Source organism: Moschus berezovskii, chromosome 8 (assembly GCF_049115385.1).
Source record: "Moschus berezovskii isolate FMDL1 chromosome 8, NW_MosBer_1.0, whole genome shotgun sequence".
NCBI lineage: Eukaryota > Metazoa > Chordata > Mammalia > Artiodactyla > Moschidae > Moschus > Moschus berezovskii.
Genome location: NC_142467.1, coordinates 42269982 through 42295887, shown reverse-complemented (window position 1 = coordinate 42295887; position 25906 = coordinate 42269982). Strand labels below are relative to the sequence as shown.

At 45.5% G+C, this 25906-nt stretch overlaps 1 protein-coding gene across 1 annotated transcript in view; it reads right to left on the bottom strand.

Moving 5' to 3' along the window:
• Positions 1-25906, bottom strand: part of ADAM19 (ADAM metallopeptidase domain 19) — a 96596-nt gene that overhangs the window by 11628 nt on the left and 59062 nt on the right. The window contains exons 8-20 of the mRNA XM_055428987.2: positions 24435-24506; positions 16326-16492; positions 14338-14422; positions 13527-13666; positions 11216-11393; positions 9362-9451; positions 6565-6760; positions 5134-5242; positions 3640-3844; positions 2582-2659; positions 2355-2463; positions 1144-1288; positions 236-320 (exon numbers count right to left, since the gene is read on the bottom strand). Of these exons, the coding sequence (XP_055284962.2) occupies positions 236-320; positions 1144-1288; positions 2355-2463; positions 2582-2659; positions 3640-3844; positions 5134-5242; positions 6565-6760; positions 9362-9451; positions 11216-11393; positions 13527-13666; positions 14338-14422; positions 16326-16492; positions 24435-24506 (1659 nt within the window). The remainder of the gene's footprint in view (positions 1-235; positions 321-1143; positions 1289-2354; positions 2464-2581; positions 2660-3639; positions 3845-5133; positions 5243-6564; positions 6761-9361; positions 9452-11215; positions 11394-13526; positions 13667-14337; positions 14423-16325; positions 16493-24434; positions 24507-25906) is intronic.

The following is a 25906-nucleotide window of genomic DNA, read 5'->3' as shown; positions in this document are numbered from 1 at the left end:
ACTTGGGGGTGGCCTTGGGTGTCCCACTGGCACGAACAAAGACCTCGGATCCCAGAGGTCAGATGCAACTTTTAAAGTCATGAGGGGATGGTAGAACCAGCTGACCATCTCTCAGGCCATGAAAGTGTCATTTATTACCAGTCCCAAGGGGCCCACAAAGGTGCTTAAGGGAAAATCTAGCAGAGTCCTAAGAGAGAAGGTCAAAGTAGCAAAGTTCATGATGCAAAGCCCTTACCTTTCGCCTGCCCTGGGGTGTCTGCAACTTGAATGTCGGGTTGGCATGGCCTGTTCCACCGTTCTGAGACACCCTGAAGGGACAACTAGTAACAAGAAAGGAGAAGCACAGGTTGTTCATTGAAGGTCACTGCCTGAGTTCGCTCTGACCGAGGTGCGGCCAGCCAGCAGCTCAGTCTTCCCTGAATCTGCTCTGGCGGAAGTGGGATTGGCCCTCCCGAAGCCCAGCTCCCTCGGCATGGAGACAGTGGCCAGTGGAAAACTCCCAAGGAAAGAGAGTTGGCCTCATACACAGCACAGTATGCCTCAGTATCTTTTCTTCACCCTTTTAAGACCTTTCTCCCCCAAGAAGACAAGGATGTTACCAACCATCAACCAGTCTCCCTCAGGCATCATTCCAGGAGGACCTGGGATTTAAAAATCTCCTCTGGAAAAAGTATGATTTATAACAGAGGACTTGGAGACTATATATCTTCAATATCCACAGGAATGAATCACTTAGGGAAAAAATTACTCTCTGTCTTGAGTTGATGTCTAGCCACCTCTGTGACTGACTTGAGCTAGTCAGTTTTCCTCTGTTGCCTCACTTTCTGGGCTTTAAGATGGGGAGGGAATCCATTAGATACAGGATAGATTTCATTTCACATTCCAGCTTGAATTGGTTGGGGGCATTCTGCTGAGAAGGCTTCTGAAGTGAGGACTAGGCTCAACCAAGCTTACTTACAATAAAAATCAGGTAGAAATGTTTGCTGTGGTCATGGAGCGTAGCAGAAGGGGAGAGGGTGACGTGCACTGGGCATTTGCCTTCCAACTAAATGAGACCCACCACCACCACCTTCTTCTTTTAAAACCAGGCACTGCTTTCAGAAAGCAGGTAGACCTCAAATCCTTCACAGCACCCCGTCATACCTGAACTGTTGCCTCAGCTTGGAAGGGAGGGCTAAGGACTTGAGGTAGCCCAGTTTGTTGTTCTGTTTACAGCAGCGGTACATCAGTATCAGGGCCATGAGCACGAAGATGGCTGAAAACACTCCGGCTACCACAGGACCAGTGCCTTCCAGAAACAGAACCCAAGTGGCAGATTTAGAAGCAGCTGGAGCTTCAGTAGCAGATTTCAAATATGTTCCAGATACTCTTCAGATCCTTGATTTGTATTCACCTTGTATTACTTATTTTAACTTAAAAACTATAACAAAAAAACACATACTATGTCCCACTGTGAAGTCACTAATATTATTACTAGCTTCAATAATCAGGTCAACTTGCTTGGCAGAGAATTCACAGTAAAGTTTCTCCAGCTATTTCTTCTTAATTGAAAAGCATTCCTTTTCATATAAGGCAAGGAGCTCTATTATTATTTACCACTTGTTTTCTTCCTAAATCATGATTTTCCTAAACACAAAGCAAGCACAAAACACTGAGACATATAGATTGATCTAAGATTAGAAGTCTCACACATAATCCACAGTTTCACATTTGGTTTCACCAAACTCACCTCAATGTTCTCAAGAATTATAAATCTAAATATACAATTATATTTAAAAAAATATCTAATTATAAATCTATATATACAAAATATATATAGACCAGTGACACACTACTTTTAACTGTTTTATATATTGAGGTTTCGTCCTTGAAAGATTTTGCTCAAAAAAAAAAGTTTTTTTTTTTGCTATTATTTTTTTAAAGTTTGGAAACCAAAGAGCTAGAATCCCTGAAATACATTTCTGAGTTTCCAGCTCATTTTAAGCTTTGTCCATCAAAGGGCATCTGAGTCAATATAATGTGCTCTGGGTTCATGATTAATTTTAAGTGGCTAAGAAGGGGTAGTTGCTACCACTGACCCCCAGATAGAATGGATTCTTCAATAACCTGTGGTCTGTCTTAATCTCTCTGTAAGCAGGAACAGACTCCTCAACAGAAGGGAGAGAGACAGAGGAGGAACAACGGAGCTGGGCCCCACACCAGGCTGCTAGCCTGGGCCATGCCGCCCACTCAGCCCCTCTTGTTCTCTCATCTGTAAAATTCAGGAGGACAGTGCTGACTTATTATTCCTCTGCATTATGCCACCCATCCCTCCTCACAAAGGTGGGCAGGAGCCACGCAGGCTGGCCACTCACTCTCGGGGGGCATGGGCCCGCTGTCGATGCTGCCCCCTTGGCCTGGCGTGCTGCAGAAGGGTGGAGCCCAGCCCCGGAAGCAGTGGCAGTTCTGGTTGTTGTTGCAGACCTGGAGCAAAGGCAGGGCAGGGAAGAGGTGTCAGCACCCTAGAGAGCTCTGGCCTCCCACAGTGCCTGCCCCCATGGACATCATCACAGAGAAGCCCCAGAACCCTGAGCATACGTACCCCGTGGCCATTGCACTTCTTCGCACAGCCTTCCATTTCAAAGAACGAGGTGTTCCTGCACTGGCCCTCAAAGCAAATCTGTAATGAGAAGAAACGGGTCAGTACAACAGAAGGGACACCGGTTGGTGATTAGAAGACTGAGGTTTTGCATTCAGAACGTATGGGACTCAAAAAGGCAGCCTGCTTCAGGTTATTATAGTGCAAAAAACAACCTAAAAAGCCAAAAACAGGATGGCAATTAACTAAGTTCTGCTATTCCTCTTGCAATGAGGGAGAAAACAACAAATATTACATTTTAAGAAAATATAATAATATAATGTACGTGCGTGCTCAGTTGCCAAGTTGTGTCCGACTCTTTACAACTCCATGGACTGTAGCCCACTAGGCTCGTCTGTCCATGAGATTCTCCATGCAAGCATACTGGACTGGGTTGCCATTTCCTTCTCCAGGGGATTTCCCTGACCCATGGATTGAACCCGAGTCTCCTGAATCTCCTGGCATTGGCAAGCAGATTATTTACCACTGTGCCACACCTGGGAAGCCCATATACTAAATATGTGTTATTTCATTCTATATTACTATATATTGGTTATATGTTAATTACTTAACTGTATATTAATATGTACTAATTTAAATATTATACTTAAAGATAATGACCATGGTGATAGCTGTTTACTTTGTATCAGGTACTACACCGAGTGCTTCAGATGTGTTTTACAATGTTATTCTCAGAGTTAACTCTCAGATAGCCACCCCAGGCTTCCCAAACTCCTAGTTTAGACCATTTCATAATTCATATGATAATTAATGATGAGGACTAAAGAGATATAATAGCCAATCCTTCTAAACGGTTTACAGGGATTATCTCATTTAATCCATACAACAATTCTATGGGGTGAGTCTTGCTCTTAATAATGTGCTTTATAAAGAATGCAAGCCACAGGGCTACAGAGGTTGGGGAACTGGGATTTGAACCTAGGCATCCTCCCCCAGACTCCCACTTCAATCACTGCCCTCTGCAACCCAGAGGCTGAGTGAGGCTGGAGGAAGGAACTTACGTGGTTATGGCCACACTTGGTCCCGGTCATCACCAGGCCGGGGTCCAGCATGTCACCCTCCTCCTCGGGACCTCGGTAGACGTGGGTGCCCCGACATCGGATCTGCCTTCCGTTTATCACGATGACGGTGTCGATGGGCACTGCATTAGACTCCAGGGGCCGGGCCTCGGAACTCTGACACTGGATCTTGCCACACTTGGCATCTCTGAGCCCAAGAGAGAAGGAGGGAAGGAGGTGGAATCAGAGACAGGGAAGAGCTGGGACACGAAAGAGCTTCAATCTTTCTCGACTGGGACAGCAGGTTTGTATGGGGGCGGGGCAAAAGGCAGTGAGTGTGCTGTAGGGGCTCAGCCAGAATTCCTCTGTGTGGTCTTAGACCAAAAATAGGATGCTACATCCTTATTCCCAAGCAGACGGAGCCTGAGGGCTGGCCTTGGGAAGTCCTCTTTACTGCAAGAACAATTGCCTGACCTGAGCAACCTAACCCCTTATGCTCTTTGTACCCCCAAGCACCCGGGTGTTGTAGCCAGAAGAAGCCTGGTGTCATCCCCGACCTCACTCATCCGTCCTATATACCAACCCAAGTTCATACCACCATCCTCTCTCACCTAGACACCAGGAAACTGATCTCCCCGCTCCAGACTTGCCCTCAGTTCAGTTCAGTTCAGTTGCTCAGTCGTGTCTGACTCTCTGCAACCCCATGAATCACAGCACGCCAGGCCTCCCTACAAGGGCCTAATTTCCAAACTGCTCTCAAGCCAAAGTCCAAACTCCCCTAGCCAGGGACTCAAGGTTTCTCTTGATATGGTCCCTACTCAACTAGCCAGGCTCATTTCTCAGTAGCCTCCCCCACCACTGCACCCCAACATTATACTTTCACTATATCAAGTTGCTGTCAATTCTTCCTACCACCAGCTTTTCTCTACTCATTTCCCTGCCTGGGATACTCTCCCATGTACCAGCACCATTCTTCATCCTGTTCAAATAGATACTTTCTCCAGATCGCAGCTTAAGCATAACTTCCTCTGGGAAACCACCTCAGCCCACTAAGGTGGGTTGGGTGGCTCCCACCATATTTCCATTATTACACTATCCTGTTAAGTTCCACGTACTCAGCCCAGTGTCTGGCACATGGTAAATCCACGATAGTGGATGGGTGGGTAGGTGGATGGATGGTTGAAATGAATGAATGACTGGGTGAATGACAGGCTATTCCGATGAGGGTGTAATTAGTACCCTGCGGAAATGACCCAAGAGGGCTGATGGGCTGCCCTAGGATAAGAAGGTCCCAAAAGGAAATGTGACCAGCCTTCTAGGAAGCATTGCTTCCACACCCTCCCTCTGACTTCCTTAGGGCTGCATGCTGCATTGTCAAAACGGCCTGGAAGAGATTTACTTAAGGGCCCGCTCTAGCTGATGAGTGGGCGGGAGTGACGAAAGGGCAGGACTTGCTTTGTCATCCTCCTCTCATGGGGTCTGCGTTATGGTCATCACCTCATGTTGCACTTCTTGTGTTTCCCATTCATGTCCTTCCCACAGTTTCCAAAGGTGTCCCCTGCCACATTCACCTTCTCGAAGCAGAGATCGGGAGCAGGCCGGGCTCCTGGGTGGGCAAGAAACATTTATCAGCACACTAGCCAACTTTAGTAGAAGTCAGAAGCCCCCAAAGGACAGAGCTGCTGCTGCTGCTGCTGCTAAGTCACTTCAGTCGTGTCTGACTCTGTGTGACCCCACAGACGGAAGCCCACCAGGCTCCCCCGTCCCTGGGATTATCTAGGCAAGAACACTGTGCTAGCCCTTGACAAAATCAGGAACTTAGGGAAGTTTTGTGGAAGGGAATATTCACAGCCTTTTCTTTACCCTATCTGTTTCTCTACCCCTGCCTTCTCAAGACCTACTCATAAAAAAAGGTTTTACATCAGTTCTTTACACTTTATTTATCTATGGGAGGTTTGTGTGATAAGCCTTCTTTCTCATGAAGAAGCCCTGTCTCATTTCAGGTGTTTTTTTTTTTGGTTTGTTTGTTTTAAATAAAGGTAATACCTGCAGAAGATTTTTAAAAATAAAATATGTCTTTCAGTTTTTTCTACTTAGTCATTCCAGTTCCTCCATCCCTAAAACCTGGAGAAGCAATCAATTAATAGTGTATTTTCCAAAGATAATTTTATCTCTACCTTCTAGATACAATTCTTGTGTATCTTCTAGAGATAACCTATCTAATAAAGAGTGGCAGCATAGTCTATTCACACGATTCACATACAGAGCTGCATCCTTTTATTCAGCTTATAGAGTCCCAATGTATGGGTGAACCAGAATTACCTTAACTGGTAGGATTTATTGAAGGATTTACGGGTTGTTATTGCTCTAACAATGCTGTAACAAATATCCTTGTAAATCTACTTGGCCAAATACAAACGTAGGACACATCCCTAAGCAGCAGTATGGATGGGTCCAATGATAGGTACACTTAAAATTCTGGTATCTCCAAACTGCTTCCCATTGGGGTTGTACCCATCTGTTTCCCCACATGTATAATATGGTTTTCTCCAACTATATTACTATTGTTACAGTATTATCATTCCAACTTATCATATTAATTCTTCAGTCTTTGCCAATATGATACATGAAAAAAAAAATCCCATCTCATAGTTGATACTTTGCTCACAGCTCCATCATCCACCTGTTTTGTTGTATTATTCTTATCCATTCACTCACTGAGAATTTAAAGCATCAAAGAACTAGGAAGAACACTGTCTACTGCCTCCTGCTGAAAGTCTACCTTGAGGCAAGGGGATAAAAAATGGTAATATCTGGAGATGCTCTTTTAAAGCTGATTCTAAGCAATCCAGTGTATCTGAAGGGGGAGGCTGGCTAGGAAGCAGTGGGGTGGAAGGAGAGTCGTCTGTTCCCTGGGGAGAGCCTTACCAGGGCCCCACAGCTGCTGGCACTGCTCCTGGTAGGTGAGGCACATGCCATTGTAGCAGTAGGCCTGGCCGTCCTCGCAAGGGGTGCCGTCCATCTGGTAGAAGTTGGTGGGGCACTGGGGGGACTTGCCCGTGCAGAACTCCGGGAGGTCGCACTGGCGTGCCTGTTCACGGCACAGCGTGCCCGGGGCCAACAGCTGAGCCGAGGAACAAGAAGGGGGATAAAGTCAATCTCCCACCTGTCCTCAACCCTCCCAGCATGGGCTCATGAGCATCACTCCCATGGAACAGAATTTCCCGTTACCATTATTTCAGAGCCCTTTTTACATGACCTCACTAGCTTAAACCACCATAAATCATCTAACATGAAACATCTAACACTTAGTTTCAAGGTGGATTTACAAATGTTAACTCTACATAGCAGTCTTAAGAATCAGGTAAGAAATAATATTTATGCAACTATTTACAGTTCACTAAGTGCTTTAGTCCCTGGTGGCTCAGAGGTTAAAGTGTCTGCCTCCAATGCGGGAGACCCGGGTTCGATCCCTGGGTCAGGAAGATCCCCTGGAGAAGGAAACGGTAACCCACTCCAGTATTCTTGCCTGGAGAATCCCATGGACAGAGAAGCCTGGTAGGCTGCAGTCCACAGGGTCGCAAAGAGTCGGACACAACTGAGCGACGGAATGGAACGGAAGTGCTTTAGTAATAACAGCTACTTTATGGAGCACCTACTTAAATGCCCAGTACAAATAATACTTCATTTAGTCTTCACGACAGTCCTATGTAATATAATTATCCCTGTTTTATAGATGATGAAATCTGAGGCATGTCTCCAAAGTCTCATGGTTAGTAAGTGGCAGAAGAGCAAAACCCACATGTATATATGTACAGATACACACACACACACACACACTAGCATTCATGCATCTTTGAATTCACGAGCACTCTAGCAATAACATACCCACATTACTGAGTCAAGCTCCAGGCTAAGTATGTTACACGTGTTCCTCTCATGAGATCCTCACAATGTCCATGAGCTAGATACTGCTATTTGCCCCATTCTGCAGATGAAATAACCTGATCAAATAGCACATCTTAGGGAACTGGTAAAGACTGAGTTTCTGTTAGAGTCTTCCAGCCTCCCTGGGTGGGGGTCAGTGTTATTAGTACTCTTCCCATCTTATAGATAAAGAACTCAGGCTTGGATGGGTAATAGGCTGCCCCAAATCACACATAGGGCTGGAAACAAAGATCTCAGACTCCAGGGCTCATCTTTCCCCACACACTTCTCTGCAGGGAAACCCTTTCCAAGATCCAAGCTGAAATCCTGGGACCCGGAGACAAGTGCTGTCCACGTTCATTCTCAGGCCTCAGCCTGAGACCCAAGGACCTGACGCAGCACAGCCTCTCTGAGGGATGCCGGTCTGTCTTAAAGTCAAACAGACGGCCTGGGAGTTCCCCTGAATAGGCAAAGAGAGCTATGTCTGAGAACAGCACCCCGCCACACTCCTGGGTGACTCCACACTACCCACGAGGCATCCCAGGAGGGAAGGTGGGAGCGGGCCAGCTGAGCAGCTTGCTGACAGTCTCACAGCAAGAGTGGCCTCAGATGCATCTCCCCACCCAAGAGCAGGATGGAGGGGAAAAAGACCCACCAACCCTGGAGCCAGTCTGCCTGGGTTCAAATCCCAGCTCCTTAGCCAGCAGACCTCTGTTCATGTACTTTCTCATGGGCGCATGAGGATAATAACCCTCTCGTGGTTATTGCTAGAAGATTATGCTAGAAAGAATGTTCTAATAAAGCACTTCAACAGTGTGGGGAACATAATGAGCCCTGAGCATGTGGTAGGTGGAAGCACAGTCCACGATCCAAACTAAAACCCTGGGACCAGATGGGCCCCAGACTTCACAGATTTGAGAAAGCAGACATTACACAAATGTACATACATATGTATATGTGTATATCTATCTCTATACATACACATGACATATGTATATTACATAACCCAGCATCAAGGCCTAGGATTATACTTTAAAATCAAACACACTAAAGTTTTTGCAATGAAATACACCATTTGCTTTAAGTGTGATTTTTTAAAAAGACTATAATTAGATTTATGTCAATTCAGGTCCAATTTTGCCACCAAATGAGTTTAAAAAAAAATTTTTTTTTTTTCAGTTTTTAGAACTTCCTGAATTTCAGAATTGTAGATAAGAGATTGCAGACCTATAGTAACACTGGTGGTAAAAATGGTATGCTCTTCCAATCAATACTAAGAATGTGGGCTCCAGAGTCAGAGAAACCTGGTTCAGCCCCTTCCTCACTGTTTAACCCTGGAGAAGTCACTTATACCCTCTGAGCCTCTGTCTCTACATCTTAAGTTGAGGATATTAACACAAACCCCATAGGTGTTCTATAAGGACTGAATGAGATGACACATATAAAATTCTCGGCACTGTGCCTGGCACCTAACAAGCAATCCATTAATGTTAATCACAACTGTGATGAGGACTATTATGAATGCCAAATAAAATCAAGCCTACTCTCTCTCTCTGGACATTTTTTTTTTTTTTAATTTTCCGCTTTCCAGGAGGTCCACACAGCCTTCTGGGATAATCTGAACTCAGTGAGGTCAAATATAGAAAAGGGGAACTTTTGTTCAAAGGCTCTTTCTGGCTCCATATTTCTGAAACTTTGACACCACCACTTCCCCAGGACTGAGGCTGAATCCTGGCCATCAGCCCCTGCAGAACCTCGGACTGTCAGGTCAGAACCCCGGGCGGGGAGGGCCCCTTACCTTACAGCGGTGACAGCAGGAGCCGTGCGCACACTCGGCCCCCTCTCTCAGGGTGCAGTTAGCAGCATTGCAGCAGGGGTTATCGCATTCCTGGGGAGGCAGCGAGAGGGGGCGTGAACCTCCAAGGCAGCAGGGCAGCGAGATGAGAGACAAGGGAGGATGAGGGGCCTTTACCTCCATCCCACCTCATGTGTCCCTGGAACTCCAGCTCCCTGGGAAATCTCTACCCAAAACATCTCCTTATAGCTTTATCATTAAGATAGTATGTATATATTATAGAGAATATATATAAGCAGAATCATCAGTAATGCACAACTTAGACACAACTGCATTTTGACACATTTATAAACATACAGTTATTTTACAAAATCACAGTATCCATACCGCTTTTAAACTTAACACACTACACCCACTTCTCCTTGTAATCATGGATTCTTCTAAAATGTGATTTTTAGCATAGTACTACATTATAAGGAAATGTTATGATTTGTTTTCCTCACCCCCAATCCAACATCCAGAGACCACGTCTTCCTGGCATCCAGACAGAACTGTCTTCCTTCCCTTCTAGAGCACCGGGTGTCCTCCCACCCCAAGGCACAGTTCTCCCACTAGCTAAAGTGTGCTTTCCCCTCCTTGTGCCCCTCGCTAACTCCTACCTCAGCCTTCGAGTGTAGGGTCAGAGTCCACCCCCACCTGAGTAGGGCAGCTCCCCTCACATTACATACACTGCCAGCATCATGCTATTGGCTCTCCTAGTATTTACCACAGTTGTATTTATACATTTTTGCAGCTATTTGGCCAATGTGTGTTTCTGGCTTTGGACTATATACCCCGTAAGGACAGGGACCATGTCTATTTTTTTCTACCTATTTATTTTCCTATCCCTGGCACATGACCTAGTATCACATACTCATTTGTTGAAGGAGAAACTGCTCTGAATATAACCCATTGGCCAAGCCCACTCATAGGAGTGGGCCCCTCAACCTCACTGGGCCCTCCATGATAATACAACTCTCTCCTTTCTGAAGGGTCTGGGCTGATCTCTCTGAACTCATGCTGGTGCAGGTGGGAAGCCTTTAAATGGTTCTTGTTTTATTAAAGTTACATGCTGGCATTTTTAAAAAGTCAAACAATAGAGAAGATTAAAAAAGCAAATAGTCTTTTCCCACATATACAGACCCTCAATCTCATCCCCAGAATTTATTCTGAATGCATAGACTACTGACACATTCTCCCACAAACTGTTAACGTTCATATTTTCATGCTTCATAAAATAGATATGAAACTATCCAGTTCTGCTTTTTGTAGAACCGCTAGCATCTGTTAGAAGTGACAGAGCTATGATATGCCCACTATATTCATCCTGAAGATCAGAAGGAAGGAAAGGGCTTGTACACCACCAATTCTGCTCTTTCTTCCTCCTAGAAGCCCCTTTCAGACTTGACAGGACTTCCCCTTGCAATCATTTCTTCTACAGGTCAAAGAGCATGAGCTTGTTATTTTAAGTATCCTCATAATGCCCAGGTTCAAGTTCATGTATCCGGCTGTGGACAGCTAAGGAAGCCATCTGTAGCTCCACTGGCCAAGACTGTGGTTTCTGAGTAGATCAGATGCTCACAAGGAGAACTCCCCAGGATTTTGGACACAGATACTATCAACCTCAAACTGGGAGAATCTACATAAATGGTCCATATTTAAGGCTTACTCCCCACATGTTATTTGTGATGGGGTCTTTGACTGCCACGTGTATGTAGGAAATGCCTATGACTAATTTTCAAATACATGCTCTTTGACCTTGAGATTTGAAGTCAATGTAAATTCTTCCCCTCCCACTAACACGGCATGACACCTTACCTCCTCCTCCCCACAGTCACACTCTTCCCCATCTTCCAGGTACCCATTTCCGCATCTCCGGCCTCCATACAGCGTCCTGGTGTCTGGCATGTTGGAGAGACACATCCCCCCGCCTGACTGCAGATACCTGTCCAGCTCCCTCCTGTTGCATCTGTTGAATACTCTGGGAAAGGGGTGCCTGGGAGGAGAGCCAGGGTGGAATCAGCTGGGGGTCTGAGCATCAGGCTGCCAGAATAGCAGCAATCCTGCTGCCCATGAGGCTCATTCCAGCTGGATTCAGACCCCCACAGGCCCATGCACACACATTCTGCCCCTTGAGAACATCACCTGTACATTAACTTTCTATGAACTAAGAAATATTAACCACCCCATAATATTTTTTTCCCCTTTCTCTCCATGGAGGATTTATTTGAGAATCTGAAGCAATGATTTCAGCCCTTTCCATGAAGGAGTTGCAATAAATAAAGGATAACTAGTATGTTACAATAGGTCTCTTGAGCCTTAGAGTGGAATAAAATTCCAGCCAACCCAAACTTTTCCTGAAGCTGATATTAGATGGAGATTTTCTTAGAACAGAAGACCAGGCCAAAAAAGGCCAAGTTTATGAGTTTAATTTCTTTGTTGGGCCAGTGATCTGATCTCTGCTCTAACGATGCAGGCAGCACTCCAAATTCAACCGCCCAACTCACAAACACATGGTCTGTATTGCAAAAGAGTGTGAAAGGCCCTGCATCCCGCTACTGGGGAAAAGAAGCAGAAGTCATGCACTCCTTAGTGACAGGTGGGTACCATGATCTGGGTGTACAGAGGAAGAGTTATCCTGATCCCAACTACCTAAACCAAGTAAAAGTTAGACACTGGAGGGTTTCTTTCAGTTGTCAGGAATATCACAAAAAGCTTGTCACTAAAAATTGTTAAATTACTAAAATGTTTGAACAGTTTAAAACAAATTGTAGTAATTAACATAACTCTCTTAAACACCTGTCTACAAATAAGATTTTTAGATTGAGAGAGAAAGAGGTGGACTTAACAGCGAACTTGAACCCTGCTCAAACAGCAGGGATCTGAGCACGAACCATGGAGCTGTCTCCTGCATATCAACATCATTCTTTGTGTGATACTTTTGTAGCTCAGTAAGTAAAGAATCTGCCTGCAGTGCAAGAGACCCAGGTTCGATCCCTGGCTTGGGAAGATCCCCTGGAGAAGGAAATGGCAACCCACTCCAGTATCCTTGCCTGGAAAATCTCTTGGACAGAGGAGCCTGGTGGGCTGCAGTCCATGGGGTCACAAAGAGTCGGGCACGACTGAGCAACTAACATTTACTTACTTCTCCACGAAGTGAGGAGAAGACACTGGAACACCAAGCAAGCTGAATCTCCTTTCAGAGACACAGCAGCACCACTCCCTGAGCAGCATGAGCAGGTCCTAATGGCTTGCCGCAGGAGGAACACAAGCTCCCACCATTATGCCTTCTGAAGAGTGACTTGGGTCCCTGAAGAACCCAGTGCTCTCTGCTGTGTGAGTCCAGACACTGACTCTAAGTCCTCTGAAGCAACTTCAGAGTTCTCTTTCAAAGGCTCTGGTTTAAAGACCCCTCAGAACTACAGTGAGATGGAGCTGACTTGTCCCTGTTCCTTGTGGTAAATGCAGCCTGCAAAACCCCTGAGGAGTCACCGTGGGGTGTGGGGTTGCTGTCCTTCCTTCTCCTTGTTCTGGAGGCGACATCAGTGCTTCCAGTCAGGCCTAGGCGTGACAGCCCTGATCATACTTCCTTCACATGAAGGGATGAAGGGTTGTGGCTGTTATAAATGCGTTCTCAGCAAAAATCCGTGAAGTGGAAAAGACACATGTGGTCAGACCAATTTTACAGCTGAAGACCCCCGAGGCAGAAATTAAGTGAATCTCCGGTTTCATCAGCTTCCCTGGTGGCTTAGTGGTAAAGAATCTGCCTGTCAATGCAGGAGATGCAGGTTCCATCCCAAGATTGGGAAGACCCCCCCTGGAGAAGGCAACGGCAACCCACTCCAGAATTCCTGCCTGGGAAATCCCAGGGACAGAGAAGACTGGTGAGCTACAGTCCATTGGGTTACAAAGGGTTGAACTAAACAATAACAGGTTCTACGACACCAAAATTTCTGCTAGAAACCTGTGCTGCTTCCAATATTAGTTTTCTTAGTCTTCTTCCCCTTCTCTCTTTGAGGTCCATGTCAGAAGTATAACAGAGGCTCCCTGGGCCAGGAGCGTGTTGCACTGGCCTCTCGTGCTCTACCCTCTGCCCTCCTCCGCATCCTCAGCTTCCTGCTTGACTCACCCGGTGGCAGCAGCCATGATGCACCCACCGTCAGCTGCGCTGGCTGAGCAACAATCCGCAGAATCGTGGCTCATGCCGAAATTGTGACCCATCTCGTGGGCCATGGTGGCAGCCACGCCGATGGCATTCTCAGAGTGGTCCTGCTCGGGGAGAGAGTTCAGGTCAAAGACAGCTCCCTTCTGCAGCCCTGCCTTTTCCTTAGCCAAGCTCTCCACTGATAACACAATTGCTGGGCATACAGGCTCAGGGACTAAAGTCCATGATCTTAAGTACCCTGCAGCATCTGTTAGTAAGCACAGGTCGACCGAGGTTGGCAGATAAATGCCCGGCAGCCTCCTTGCTGTCCACTTCACAGGCCAGAAATGAACAGCACAAACATTCTCACAAACTCAGAGAGAACTTCAAAAGAAGGCAATAATTTCCTAACTGTGACTTTGAGAAAGGCTCTTGCTCCATAAAGGTACACAGAACAACCCGAGTCTTGAAATAAAGGCATTTTTATCTCTGTAACTTATAATTTATCAGCCCTGGTCTGGACCATATAAGAGATGTAGTGATGTATGATTAAGGTAATGCTTCAGGGTTCTCCTGAGTTTGAGAATTGGGAACAAATGACAATAAATGAAAATTCATCCCTTAGTACCTCCATCTCTTAGAACATAATACTTTCATTTAAAAAAAAAACTTCCCTTCTTTATGTCCAACCTTTTTTCCTGTAATACTTCATACACAATTATTTTTAGCAGATGACCTCCTGTTTTGTAAGACAGTGTTCCACTTTCTGCAGCATTAATAATGGCTTGAGACTTACCATGTTGACTCCTCCAGACTGGTACACGGAGCACATGGCCATGAGTGGGGCCAGGCCGATGGTGGTGCCATGAAAGGACATGCCCCTGCAGGAAGGAAGGACAGAAGGTGACTAGGGTAGGGGCGGAGGGGGCTGCTCCCATGTGCCCAGAAGCCGTCATGGCATTCCTTGGCCCTGCTGACATTCCCAAATCATTCCCAAGGGGAGAGGTCCTGCTACTCTAAGTCAACGCGACAATTCCCAAGTCACCACATCTCTCAATTCCACTCACCTACTCTCTCACCGCTCTAGACAAACAGAAAATCAAAAGGTCACTTCTTCCCACAGGATGGCCATAATCCCATCCCCTGGAAGGAAATGGGCAGGGCTTGCAAAGCTGCATCCCATTCCTGCTACAGAGGAAAAGGTCAGAGGGTGGGGATGAGGGAAGGGTGGCACAGGTTCTGCTGCTGAAGTGAATCATGCCCACTTCCGCCAGCTGCCAAGGTCCCCCACCATAGCCCTGGCTCTGTGGTATGTGTATGGCGGGGGTCGGGGTCAGGGCAGCAGCTGTGGGCGCTGATGTTTCATTCCTGAATCACTCTGAGGCCAAGGAAGCAGATGCGTCCCATCGGGACAGAGTGCAGCTGGGTGTGAGGATGGGCTGTTTCTGCCTTTGTTTTGTGACTGTGACCCTAATCTGCCAACAGCCAGCTACATTCCCCTAGTTTAATGTACTCTTTTCTCAGCACAGGGGCAAAGGAATGAATAAAATACTGGTGTTTTCGTGCAAGCCACAAACCATGAAATTTATTTAAAGGATCTACGTGGAAATTCATTACATCATGCTTTCATATCTCTTGTGTTTGCCTTCTTATATAGTCCATGATATCTTAGAGAGCCAAGACTATCTTATTTATTTTGGGATCATGAGAACTTAGCTTAGAATCAGACACATAGTGGGTGCTTAACACATGTTCGCTGAATTCAATGCAGATTTATCTTTAGAGAAATAATCTGAAAAAAAAAACCATGCAAATCTCTAAGAAGCCCTATTGGTTGTCTGATAAACTCAGACATGGCACTGAGGAATTTATACTGGAAACTGGATTCAAGGTCTTGCCCAAAGCAGGACACCAGATTTTCAAAGATCAGGCCAAAATTTTGGTAATCAAAGACTCTTCCTAGGTAAGTGTGTCATCATGAAGCAAGAACTCAGGTTTTTGGTAGCGCTATTTCCTCGGTCTCTTTTAAAGCATAAACAACAGTTTAAACGATTGTTGTTTTAGAGATATTTAGGGAACAGGAAAAAAATGGCTTTATTATGTATGTGCTTTTTGTTGTAACTTCCTCAGAATACCTTTGGAAGTCAGCACTAATAAATACCAGATTGTCATCATGGGGGACTGTCACGGGCCGCCACGACCCCCATCAGTTTCTGTTCTTTTCTCTCTGGGATTGAACAAACACCAACACAACCACCCTCTCCCCCTCATGTCTCCGTCCCCTCAAACACACTATTCCTGCAACATCTGCCACTTGACTACCTCGCAGTTGGCCCTGAGACCCTGGGAATGACATGAAGGACAAGCCGAGGCAGCCCCTCTCCTGGGCCTGCATGGGGAAATCAACTCCTGCACTGGAACAAAACGCCATGAAGATCAGGGTGAGCCCCTCAGAAAGTCTGCTTCAAAGCAGCCATGACAGTCACTTCCCATATACACACCCAGTTGATTCAGAGACTCAACTAAATATGTTCAAGGCACTAATTTTCTAATTTGGGTTGTAAACACTTCTTGGAATTGTTATGACTCGGGCTGTTTAATATTTTCCTGAATATACTGGGCACAGAGCACATGCCTGAGGAATATTTGGTTACTGGAGCAGAGTCAGGATAGCTTAATCCAGCCAACTGTCAACACTGGGGAGAAAGGACAGACAGCACACGCACTGGGGGCAGGGGCTTTGCAGCCAAGGGCACGGCAGCACACATGGAAAAGGCTATTTACGTGATTAACTGCGCGTTGTCATGGTTCTTCCGGGTGAGCAGCTTGCGCCTCCAGCTCAGAAATGACCAGAGGGTAGAGTACGGGTTCTCTGAAACTTCACACATGTTCCCATGAGTCCACACTTCCAAGCCCACGAGGGCAATCCGGATATTCAAGGATCGGTAAAACTGAAAACATACACGGAAAAGTCACAGCGTCATCTGTGGGCACCACCTGGGAGGACGAACCCCTTCCTGAGCTCAGATCCAGATTTCTCTTCTCTACTTGCCTCCAGGGGAGGAGGGAACAGGTGTTCCGATTTCTCAGAAGGGGGACAGCCTGAGAGAGGCACAACATCCTGAGAGGCTCAACATCCTGAGAGAGGCTCTGCCTCTGCTAGCAGAACTGGGGTGACTTAGCTTAGAGAAACGAGGACCGAGCCAGGACACAGAGCTGCTTTCAGACAGGCACAGGGCTCTTAGTGGGGAAGGACCAGCACTATTACACATGAGCCTGAAGTGGGGCTCGGTTAATAGGTAAAAGACACGGTTCATTTTAAAACCGGAAAACACTTTCAAAGCTGGTCAAGAGCTAAGCCTCACTGTCATCTGTAACAAGCACCCTTGGCTCATGTGTCTGGTACAATCACCCCACCCAATTCCTTTCATGGCCCTTATTTTTATATATGTCTAAAAAGTTCTCTTCTATATGAATATTTAAAACAACTTTATTAAGGTATAATTTATACATCATAGAATCCACCCATTTTAAGGGTACTATTTTTTGGCAAATTTACCAAGTTGTAAGGTGATCACCATAATCCAATTTTAGAGTATTTTCATCATACGAACAAGAAACCTTATGTCCATTTACTATCATTGCCCATTTTCACACCTAGTTCAGTCATTCAGTCGGGTCCAACTCTTTGCGACCCCATGAATCACAGCACGCCAGGTCTCCCTGTTGATCACCAACTCCCGGAGTTCACTCAAACTCATGTCCATCGAGTCGGTGATGCCATCCAGCCATCTCATTTTCTGTCGTCCCCTTCTCCTCCCACCCCCAATCCTTCCCAGCATCAGAGTCTTTTCCAGTGACTCAACTCTTCGCATGAGGTGGCCAAAGTACTGGAGTTTTCAGCTTTAGCATCAGTCCTTCCAATGAACACCCAGGATTAATCTCCTCTAGAATGGACTGGTTGGATCTCCTTGCAGTCCAAGGATCTCAAGAGTCTTCTCCAACACCACAGTTCAAAAGCATCAATTCTTCGGCAATCAGCTTTCTTCACAGTCCAACTCTCACATCCATACATGACCACGGGAAAAACCATAGCCTTGACTAGACGGACCTTTGTTGGCAAAGTAATGTCTCTGCTTTTTAATATACTATCTAGGTTGGTCATAACTTTCCTTCCAAGGAGTAAGCGTCTTTTAATTTCATGGCTACAATCAGCATCCGCAGTGATTTTGGAGCCCGAAAAAATAAAGTCTGACACTGTTTCCACTGTTTCCCCATCTATTTCCCATGAAGTGATGGGACCAGATGCCATGATCTTTGTTTTCTGAATGTTGAGCTTCAAGCCAACCTTTTCACTCTCCTCTTTCACTTTCATCAAGAGGCTTTTGAGTTCCTCTTCACTTTCTGCCATAAGGGTAGTGTCATCTGCATATCTGAGGTTACTGATATTTCTCCCGGCAATCTTGATTCCAGCTAATGCTTCTTCCAGCCCAGCGTTCCTCATGACGTACTCTGCACAGAAGTCAAATAAGCAGGGTGACAATATACAACCTTGACATACTCCTTTCCCTATTTGGAACCAGTCTGTTGTTCCATGGCCAGTTCTAACTGTTGCTTCCTGACCTGCATACAGGTTTCTTAAGAGGCAGGTCAGGTGGTCTGGTATTCCCATCTCTTTCAAAATGTTCCACAGTTTATCATGATCCACACAGTCAAAGGCTTTGGCATAGTCAATGAAGCAGAAATAGATGCTCTTCCCCCATGATCCAGTGGATGTTGGCAATTTGATCTCTGGTTCCTCTGCCTTTTCTAGACTGGGGTAATCACTAATCTACTTTCTGTCTCCACAGATTTGCCTTTTCTGGATATAGTCTATGCTGCTGTTGCTGCTAAGTCGCTTCAGTCGTGTCTGACTCTGTGTGACCCCATAGACGGCAGTCCACCAGGTGCCGCCGTCCCTGGAATTCTCCAGGCAAGAACACTGGAGTAGGTTGCCATTTCCTTCTCCAATGCATGAAAGTGAAAAGTGAAAGTGAAGTCGCTCAGTCGTGGCCGACCCCCCGCAACCCCATGGACTATAGCCCGCCAGGCTCCTCGTCCATGGGATTTTCCAGGCAAGAGTACTGCAGTGGGGTGCCATCGCCTTCTCCAGGATATAGTCTATAATGGAATTATATAATACATGGTCCTGTGTGTCTTCTTTCATTTCACATGTTCTGAGTCTCATCCATCTTGCTGTCTATATCATTCTGCCACTTCTTTTTATTTGCTGACCAGTATTCCATGCCAGAATATACCAAATTGCATACGACTTTACTTAAAGGTGTCTCCCATTCATTTTGGAAGTAAATGGATATAAATGATAATATATACACACAGATGTGCTTACTCTCGAAATTTCCTTCCCCATCACTGGAAGTTCTCTGGTTTTGTAAAGGATACCACAAACAGGTTGTAAGCATGAGGCTGTAAACGTCCCAGATAATCCTCAAGATTTTGTGAAATCCAGAGATCCTGAAATTCTATAAATGAGATCTGATTCCTGGGCTCCTTAAGGCTAGAGCTACAGTTCAGTTCAGTTCAGTTCAGTCGCTCAGTCATGTCTGACTCTGCGACCCCATGAATCACAGCACACCAGGCCTCCCTGTCCATCACCAGCTCCTGGAGTTCACTCAAACTCATGTCCATCAAGTGGGTGATGCCATCCAGCCATCTCATTTTCTGTCGTCCCCGTCCCCTCCCACCCCCAATCCCTCCTAGCATCAGACTCTTTTCCAGTGAGTCAACTCGTTGCATGAGGTGGTCAAAGTATTGGAGTTTCACCTTCAGCATCAGTCCTTCCAATGAACACCCAGGATTGATCTCCTCGAGAATGGACTGGTTGGATCTCCTTGCAGTCCAAGGGACTCTCAAGAGTCTTCTCCAGCACCACAGTTCAAAAGCATCAATTCTTCGGTGATCAGCTTTCTTCACAGTCCAACTCTCACATCCATACATGACCACGGGAAAAACCATAGCCTTGACTAGACGGACCTTGGTTGGCAAAGTAATGTCTCTGCTTTTTAATATGCTATCTAGGTTGGTCATAACTTTCCTTCCAAGGAGTAAGCGTCTTTTAATTTCCTGGCTGAAATCAGCATCTGCAGTGATTTTGGAGCCCAAAAAAATAAAGTCTGACACTGTTTCCACTGTTTTTCCATCTATTTCCCATGAAGTGATGGGACCAGATGCCGTGATCTTCGTTTTCTGAATGTTGAGCTTCAAGCCAACCTTTTCACTCTCCTCTTTCACTTTCATCAAGAGGCCTTTGAGTTCCTCTTCACTTTCTGCCATAAGGGTGGTGTCATCTGCATATCTGAGGTTATTGATATTTCTCCCAGAAATCTTGATTCCAGCTTGTGCTTCTTCCAGCCCAAGGTTCCTCATGATGTACTCTGCATACAAGTTAAATAAGCAGGGTGACAATATACAACCTTGACATACTCCTTTCCCTATTTGGAGCCAGTCTGTTGTTCCATGGCCAGTTCTAACTGTTGCTTCCTGACCTGCATACAGGTTTCTCAAGAGGCAGGTCCGGTGGTTTGGTATTCCCATCTCTTTCAGAATTTTCCACAGTTTATTGTGATCCACACAGTCAAAGGCTTTGGCATAGTTAATGAAGCAGAAATAGATGTTTTTCTGGAACTCTCTTGCTTTCTCCATGATCCAGCGGATGTTGGCAATTTGATCTCTGGTGCCTCTGTCTTTTCTAAAACCTGCTTGAACATCTGGAAGTTCAAGGTTCACATATTGCTGAAGCCTGGCTTGGAGAATTTTGAGCATGACTTTACTAGCATGTGAGATGAGTGCAATTGTGCGGTAGTTTGAGCATTCTTTGGCATTGCCTTTCTTTGGGATTGGAATGAAGACTGACCTTTTCCAGTCCTGTGGCCACTGCTGACTTTTCCAAATTTGCTGGCATATTGAATGCAGCACTTTCACAGCATCATCTTTCAGGATTTGAAATAGCTCAATTGGAATTCCATCACCTCCACTAGCTTTGTTCGTAGTGATGCTCTCTAAGGCCCACTTGACTTCACATTCCAAGATGTCTGGTTCCAGGTGAGTGATCACGCCATCGTGATCTTCGTCGTGAAGATCTTTTTTGTACAGTTCTTCTGTGTATTCTTGCCACCTCTTCTTAATATCTTCTGCTTCTGTTAGGTCCATACCATTTCTGTCCTTTATGGAGCCCATCTTTACATGAAATGTTCCCTTGATATTTCTAATTTTCTTGAAAAGATCTCTTGTTTTTGCTATTCTGTTGTTTTCCTCTATTTCTTTGCACTGATCGCTGAGGAAGGCTTTCTTATCTCTCCTTGCTATTCTTTGGAATTCTGCATTCAGATGCTTATATCCTTCCTTTTCTCCTTTGCTTTTGCTTCTCTTCTTTTCACAGCTATTTGTAAGGCCTCCTCAGACAGCCATTTTGCTTTTTTGCATTTCTTTTCCATGGGGATGGTCTTGGTCGCTGTCTCCTGTACAATGAAACGAACCTCCATCCAGAGTTCATCAGGCACTCTATCTATCAGATCTAGTCCCTTAAAACTATTTCTTACTTCCACTGTATAATCATAAGGGATTTGATTTGGGTCGTATCTGAATGGTCTAGTGGTTTGCCCTACTTTCTTGAATTTAAGTCTGAATTTGGCAATAAGGAGTTCATGATCTGAGCCACAGTCAGCTCCTGGTCCTGTTTTTGCTAACTGTATAGAGCTTCTCCATCTTTGGCTACAAAGAATATAATCAATCTGATTTCGGTGTTGACCATCTGGTGATGTCCATGTGTAGAGTCTTCTCTTGTGTTGTTGGAAGAGGGTGTTTGCTATGACCAGTGTGTTCTCTTGGCAAAACTCTATTAGCCTTTGCCCTGCTTCATTTCATGCTCCAAGGCCAAATTTGCCTGTTACTCCAGGTGTTTCTTGACTTCCTACTTTTGCATTCCAGTCCCCTATAATGAAAAGGACATCTTTTGGGGGTGTTAGTTCTAAAAGGTCCTGTAGGTCTTCATAGAACCGTTCAACTTCGGCTTCTTCAGCATTACTGGTTGGGGCATAGACTTGCATTACTGTAATACTGAATGGTTTGCCTTGGAAATGAACAGAAATCATTCAGTCATTTTTAAGATTGCATCCAAGTACTGCATTTCGGACTCTTCTATTGATCATGATGGCTACTCCATTTCTTCTAAGGGATTCCTGCCCACAGTAGTAGATATAATGGTCATCTGAGTTAAATTCTCCCATGCCAGTCCATTTTAGTTCACTGATTTCTAGAATGTCGACCTTCACTCTTGTCATCTCCTGTTTGACCACTTCCAATTTGCCTTGATTCGTGGACCTAACATTCCAGGTTCCTATGCAATATTGCTCTTTACAGCATCGGACCTTGCTTCTATCACCAGTCACATCCACAACTGGGTATTTGTTTCGCTTTGGCTCCATCCCTTCATTCTTTCTGGAGTTATTTCTCCACTGATCCCCAGTAGCATACTGGCACCTACTGACCTGGGGAATTCCTCATTCAGTATCCTATCATTTTGCCTTTTGATACTGTTCATGGGGTTCTCAAGGCAAGTATACTGAAGTGGTTTGCCATTCCCTTCTCCAGTGGACCACATTCTGTCAGGCTAGAGCTACATCTAAGCTTTATTACACGCTATCTTTCATCTCACGCACACATAGCAGGAAGAAGGTTTTCTTTAAAGCTAAGTACTGGAAGGCATAGATACCAGAAATTCCCTGACTGACCAAGCCCTAGAGAATACTGAGGCAGCAACTTAAAAAAAAGTCATCATGGGGACTTTCCTGGTGGCTCAGTGGTTAATGCAAGGGGGGCACGGGTTCGATCCCTGGTCAGTGAACTAAGATACTGCATGCCTCATGTTTGGCCTAAAAAAAAGTCATCACAGCTAAACCTAGGTCACGTAAGCAAGAGATGTCATCTCAATCCAAAACTGGCAGGTACAGCCCCTGGTAAAAATAACAATCGTAGCACCAATGTTTATCAAGCACTTTCTATATATTAAGGACTGAGGCTTAGAGAAGTTCAGTAACTTGCTGAATTCTCAGCAGGAAGCTGGCAGAGTTGGGATGAAGACTTGGATTATTAGACCTCAGACTCTACCCACCCAGAGAATCAACTTGCCCCCAGGAAATTGTGGTGTAAATGGTCTCCAGATTCAGCAAAATATCAGTTGATTTCAATGGAAATTGTGATTTTCCTGTTTTGTGCCAGGTCAGTCATTCCAGAAAATGAAGGGTTTGGATTCCAATTCAAACTTGCTTCACTAGGGAGCTTTTTGAGGACTTGACTTAGCTTTTTCATAGGGAAGGAAAAACATTCTAGCCTGGGTTCATGATTCGGCAAATGAGTGCAGTGCATCCCAGTTTTAGTCCCATAACAGTTCAGTTCAAGGAGCTGGGTCAGCAAGCCTGAGAGAAATGGGCTTGCCTGCCCTCACCCCAGCCAGGGCTGACTAACCTCAGCTGCAGATGAGAGAACCAAGGCTGCTTCACAAAACAAACCAGCAGGCAAGGTTGGGGACTTCCAGCAAGGATGGGGCTGGCTAGTGCCTCTCTTCTCCTTCCACTTTTCACCAGCACCCCCAATTCTAACACCCAGACCAGCTGCAGAGTCCACAAAGGAGAGCCAGCCAATTCTCCCACCTGCAGCGTCTCCAGAACAATAGGCGTCACGTGGGTGATAACAGGGTCTACCCCAGGGAAACAAGCTTTTCTTATTTTCCCAGATGCTGAGTGTTTGGGTTGTGGGATCATTTTGATGTTATTGCTGAGGAGTTGAAGGCTAGAGTGAGAACTGGACTGGGTCCCTGGAGTCCTCATTTCCAGGAAATGCCAGTGTTTGTGTTTAACTTTCACCTGTCAATGACCAGCACTTCATCTAAAGCAAAAATAGAGGGCATAGACCTTCCCATCCAATGACTCCGGAACACTACCAAATTTGTTTGTAAATCCCTAAAAATACTGAAGTTCTCTTCCTTATCCTCCAATATTAAAAAAAATAAAAAAGATTCCCCCTTCAGACTTGGGATCCACGAATCCCTAGCAGACCAAGAGTTAAGCTTCAGACATTTTCTGAGTGCCCTGAGACTGTATAATAAATGTGATCAGATTCTCACAGAGACCTGCAATACCAAATGATTAAAATCTACTTTTAAAAACTATTTACTACTTGCCTATCAAGAGGTCACTGTCATTCTAGGTTACCTCTTCTACTTCGTTTTGCATTCTTTCATATAAACAAAGTATTTCCAAGTCCCAAACCAGCCTATTCTAGTCAAATTAAAGAATTTGGGTATTTCCTAAGAGCATGTTTTAAAACAGCCTGACCTAGGAAAGTTAACCCTCTGCTCAGCCTTTCTAAGAGACAAAACCAAATAATTTTAGAACAGTTTAACAGGCAGAGATGACACAGATTGACCCCAAGCAATCCACTCCTCCACTTTTAAGGCAGGGGTGAGGCTGAGGATGTCAGAGGACGGCGCTCTGGGTCTCAGCCCTGCTGCAGCTTTGAGGAGCCTGTTTTCCTTGGACTTTTATATTAGACGTTGGAAAAAGGAGTCCACTGGAAAAACACAAATAATCGAAAGCTATTGGTTTAAATCAACCCTACTTTGTAAATTAAAAAACAAAACTGCAACCCAAACAAGACAAGTTACTTGGCTAGGTCCATGCAGCTGACGGCTTGTCGTGAGCACCGAGCCCCTGCAGCATCGCCACTGCCTCCTGGAAGCTGACAGGGCAGCCACTCCAGGAAGAGGCAGGTCAGCTCCTGCTGGGCAGCTCCGCTAAGGTGCTGGCACCTTTCCCACAAGTACACACCTGGTCTCACCTTATCAACGTAATTGGCGATCTCCATAAGCTTGTGTTTGGTGGCATCTTGGTCCCGTCCATTCTTCTGAAACTAAATGGGGCAAGCAGAACTAGGTGAGACCCCAGCATCCTTCCCAAGATCCCTCATGTGTCCCATTACTTGTCTGTGAATTCTTTCATTTTCTCTCATCTTCTGAGAGCAGTCATTTCCTTAGGACTATCTCCCTGACACACAGTGTTAGCTCGGCGAAGGCAGAGCCTGCATCACATCCATCCTGGTATCTCCAGCTAACAGTTCAGTGCCAGGCATACAGTAGGCATGCAGTAGCTGTGTAGTGAACTGAACTGTCTTCCTCCAGCCTGTGAGGTCGACCCTGTTCTCCTATCCCCCTATTTAAAAGGCCTTCTGCAAACTCCCACTGGGGCTCAGAAGCAGGACCAATCCAGTCCTTGCCACAGTCATCACCCCACATGGAGCCCCCATCACAGGGATCACCCAAGGCCTCCATGCAGGTGGTCAGTCAACATGGTCAAACCGTTGCTGAACACCACAGTGTGCAAGGCACTGCACTTGGTGCTGGGTAGGACACAAAGTGTGAGGTCCTGGCCCTAACCTTGAAGGAGCTTCAGTCAGAACACAGAGGGGTCAGAAATAACAATGAAGGCAGATTTTGTATGTAAGGAGTATGAAATTGAAACGGGCTGAGAAAACCTGCACAGAAATAACTGCAACAAGAGGCCACGTGAATAACACAAAACGAGTGTGAGCAATGAGGATCATAAGACCTTGGGAAACAGGCTTCAACTGGCGCATCACTCAGATCAACTGAAGTGCCTTTCACTGTGAGAAAGATTCTGAGACTGCAAGGGGCTCAGCAGAAAAGAGTGCTGTGCTCGATCAGAAATGTCTGCCATGGGTACCAGGAGGAGCACATTTTCATAGGTAGCCTCACATTCATCATGCCTGCTTCAAAACGATATATCACTTTCAGCTGCAATGATGAAGGAATGCTTCATGGCATAAAGATAAAATTTGCCACAACTGCAGCCTAAATTTGAAAAGAATAGGTATGTCCCATACACAGTAATACTGTGTTACCATCTGAATTACTCTGGATATACATGAATATACCTTACTTCAAACCTTCGCATCCTTCCTCGACAAAATCCCACAAGAATATTCAAGAACAAAAAGAACAGACACCCTTGGGTATTTGTCTGGATAGGGGTGTGTCTCAGCCACGATATAGGGAGAAACGGTTTCCTTTTCTCCCACCGCTTTGGGACCCTCCTGGGCCTCCATCAGAACTGCAACCAACTCACTTTCATGACTGCTTTCTACACAGTTAAATTCCATGTAAGACGCTGGGACTCAGGCCTTTCCAAGGTGTCAATCCTGAAGCTTCTCTTTACGGAGTCACTGCATTTCTAAACCGGTCTCACTGCGCGGCAAGTGCAGCAGCATTTAGTGAATACTCATTAGAACATCAG